At 42.3% G+C, this 3,843-nt stretch overlaps 1 protein-coding gene across 1 annotated transcript; it reads right to left on the reverse strand.

Moving 5' to 3' along the window:
* Nucleotides 1-2,389: 2,389 nt before the first annotated feature.
* Nucleotides 2,390-3,322, reverse strand: LOC112818114 (olfactory receptor 7A10-like). Its single transcript, XM_025865335.2, has one exon. It carries the CDS (start codon nt 3,221-3,223, stop codon nt 2,390-2,392), a length of 834 nt encoding a protein of 277 aa, XP_025721120.2. The 5' UTR covers nt 3,224-3,322.
* Between the last annotated feature and the right edge of the window lie 521 nt (nt 3,323-3,843).

Here is a 3,843-nt window from a genome sequence, read left to right on the forward strand (position 1 = left end):
TAAAATTTGTATGGAACCAGAAGAGACCCCGAATAGCCAGAGGAATATTGAAAAAGAAAAGCAAAGCTGGCGGCATCACAATTGCGGACTTCTGGCTCTATTACAAAGCTGTCATCATCAAGACAGTATGGTACTGGCACAAAAACAGACACATAGATCAATGGAACAGAATCGAGAGCCCAGAAATGGACCCTCAACTCTATGGTCAACTTAACTTTGACAAAGCAGGAAAGAATGTCCAACGGAAAAAAGACAGTCTCTTCAACAAATGGTGTTGGGAAAATTGGACAGCCACATGCAGAAGAATGAAACTGGACCATTTCCTGACACCACACACAAAAATAGACTCCAAATGGTTGAAAGACCTAAACGTGAGACAGGAGTCCATCCAAATCCTAAAGGAGAACACAGGTAGAAACCTCTTCGACCTCAGCCGCAGCAACTTCTTCCTAGAAACATCACCAAAGGCACGGGAAGCCAGGCCAAAAATGAACTATTGGGATTTCATCAAGATAAAAAGCTTTTGCACAGCAAAAGAAACATTCCAATAAACCAAAAGACAACCGACAGAATGGGAGAAAATATTTGCAAATGACAGATCAGATAAAGGGCTAGTATCCAAAATCTATAAAGAACTTATCAAACTCAACACCCAAAGAATAAATAATCCAATCAAGAAATGGGCAGAAGACATGAACAGACATTTTTCCAAAGAAGACATCCAAATGGCAAAAAGACACATGAAAAAGTGCTCAACATCGCTCGGCATCAGGGAAATCCAAATCAATACCTCGATGAGATACCACCTCACACCAGTCAGAATGGCTAAAATTAACAAGTCAGGGAACGACAGATGTTGGCGGGGATGTGGAGAAAGGGGAACCCTCCTACACTGTTGGTGGGAATGCAAGCTGGTGCAACCCCTCTGGAAAGCAGTATGGAGGTTCCTCAAACAGTTGAAATTAGAGCTACCATTCGATCCAGCAATTGCAGTACTGGGTATTTACCCCAAAGATACAAATGTAGGGACCCGAAGGGGTACGTGCACCCCAATGTTTATAGCAGCAATGTCCACAAGAGCCAAACTGTGGAAAGAGTCAAGATGTCCATCGACAGATGAATGGCTAAAGAAGAGGTGGTATATATTCACAATGGAATATTATGCAGCCATCAAAAGAAATGAGATCTTGCCATTTGCAAAGATGTGGATGGAACTGGAGGGTGTTATGCTGAGTGAAATAAGTCAATCAGAGAAAGACATGTATCATATGACCTCACTGATAAGAGGAATTCTTAATCTCAGGAACAAACTGAGGGTTGCTGGAGTGGTCGAGGTTGGGAGGGATGGGGTGGCTGGGTGATAGACATTGGGGAAGATATGTGCTACGGTGAGCGCTGTGAATTGTGTAAGACTGTTGAATCACAGATCTGTACTTCTGAAACAAATAACGCAACATATTTTGAGAAAAAAAAAGAAATAGAAGAAGATAGCAGGAGAGGAAGAATGAAGGGGAGTAAGTCAGAGGGGGAGACGAACCAGGAGAGATGATGGACTCTGAAAAACAAACTGAAGTTTCTAGAGGGGAGGATGGTAGGGGGATGGGTTAGCCTGGTGATGGGTATTAAAGAGGGCACATTCTGCATGGAGCACTGGGTGTTATGAACAAACAATGAATCATGGAACACTACACCAAAACAAATTATGTAATATATGGTAATTAACATAACAATAAAAAATTAAAAAAAAAACTAATGATGTGAGGCGCCTGGGTGGCTCAGTCATTAAGTGTCTGCCTTCGGCTCAGGTGATGATCCCAGGGTCCTGGGATCGAGCCCTGCATCGGGCTCCCTGCTCCGCGGGAGGCCTGCTTCTCCCTCTCCCACTCCCCTTGCTTGTGTTCCCTCTCTCGCTGTGTCTCTGTCAAATAAATAAATAAAATTAAAAAAAAAAACTAATGGTGTATTGTATGGTGACTAACATAACATAATAAAATAAAATTAAAAAAATAAAAATTGTAGTACATCTGCTGTTGCTGGGGAAAAAAAGGAAATGAAAAAAAAGTTTGAAGAAATTAGAATGTGGACTCTAACACTGTTCCCATGTAAGTTACAGAAATTTCCAGGCACTTGTAATTGAAATTTGGGGAAAATATTGGAACATATGGAAACGGAAAAAGTGCAATACTGTCTACATCAGATAGAACAGAAGGTTAAAAAGGAAGTTACTTAAATGTGTGGAAAAGTTGAATTCAACAATTGGAAATTCCAGGAAATAAATGGAAGGTGCAGATTCCACTTCCCTAGTCAGATCGAAAAATAGCAGTTCCTGGCTCTGAGGCTGTGAGCCTTGCAATCATGGACCCTTCTTCAGCCCCAGGACGATGGGCCCTTACATCATTGGAACCCCAACAATTCTTTTCAGAGCCTTCTTTATGTCTCTGTTCCTCAGGCTGTAGATGAAGGGGTTCAGCATGGGCGTCACCACCGTGTACATCACCGAGGCTACTGCACTTGAGTGGGAGCTCTGGGGAGCAGCAGAGCTAAGGTACACTCCCAGGACAGTAAAATAAAATAAGGAGACAACAGAGAGGTGAGATGCACAGGTGGAAAATGCCTTATACTTGCCCTGAGCTGATGAGGTCCCACATATGGAGGAAACTATCTTAGAGTAAGAGAAAAGGATCCCAGCGAGGGGACCACCACCCAGCAGCACAGTTGCAAAATATATCACCATGTCGTTAAGAAAGGTGTCAGAACAGGCCAGTTGGACCACCTGATTGATTTCACAGAAAAAGTGGGAGATTTCCCCATCTGTACAAAAGGACAGCAACAACACCGTTAAGCTTTCTAATAAGGAATTCAGGACACTCATCACCCAGACCACCAGAACGAGCAGTACACAGTAGGAAGTTTTCATGATAACCGTGTAGTGCAGGGGGTGACAAATGGCCACAAACCTGTCATAGGCCATTACAGCCAGGAGAAATTCATCGAATCCAGCAAAGAGTATGAAAAAGTACATCTGCTTGAGGCAGCCGGCATAGGTGATGACTTTGCTCTGAGCCTGGATGTTCCACAGCATCTTGGGGTCGGTGGTGGAGGTGAAACAGATGTCTACAAAACACAGGTTGGCGAGGAAGAAGTACATGGGGGTGTGGAGATGGGAGTCTGAGCTGACGGCCAGGATGATGAGCAGGTATCCAAACACAGTGATCAGGTACATGGAGAAGAAAAGCCCAAATATGACTGGCTGCAATTCCGGTTTCTCTGATAATCCCAGAAGAAGAAACTCTGAAATTCCTGAATCATTTCCTGATTCCACATGGTGGAGACGACTACCAGGAAACAAAAAATAACATGACTAATTTTCTCAATAATGAACATTACAAATATCATTGAAATTCTATTTTTATTTTACATTCACAAAGTCAATATCCACAGTTTTCTATAGAAATTGTCCCCTGTCAGGAACCCCCATCCCGGCTCTGAATAGGAATGGGCATCCCACACATGGCCTTTCCCCCAAGTACTCATGTATTCTATACTTTTAATGAGAAATTCTGTCACACGTTTGAGGAATAAACTTGAGTACTGACTAACCTCCAGGCAAAGAATATAGGTGTCAGGAAACAAGTCTGCACAGTTTAGTGATGGAGAAGATAAGCAGATAAAAGATCAGATAGAATATCAGAAGGTGACCTGTACTATGAAGAAAAAGCCAGTAAATGGAAAGAGAGCATGGAGGTGTTATTTTTTACTGGTTGCTTGGGTAGGCCAGCACACATTTTTTTATTTAAATTCAATTAGCCAACTTATTAGTTTCAGATGTAGTGTTCAATAATT

This window comes from Callorhinus ursinus, unplaced genomic scaffold (assembly GCF_003265705.2).
Source record: "Callorhinus ursinus isolate GAN/ISIS: 27379988/994484 unplaced genomic scaffold, GSC_fseal_2.0 scaffold1105, whole genome shotgun sequence".
Lineage (NCBI taxonomy): Eukaryota > Metazoa > Chordata > Mammalia > Carnivora > Otariidae > Callorhinus > Callorhinus ursinus.

Excerpts from the sequence above, each read along its gene's own strand:
- LOC112818114 (XM_025865335.2), bottom strand. The coding sequence starts at position 3,223 with ATGTACCTGATCACTGTGTTTGGATACCTGCTCATCATCCTGGCCGTC.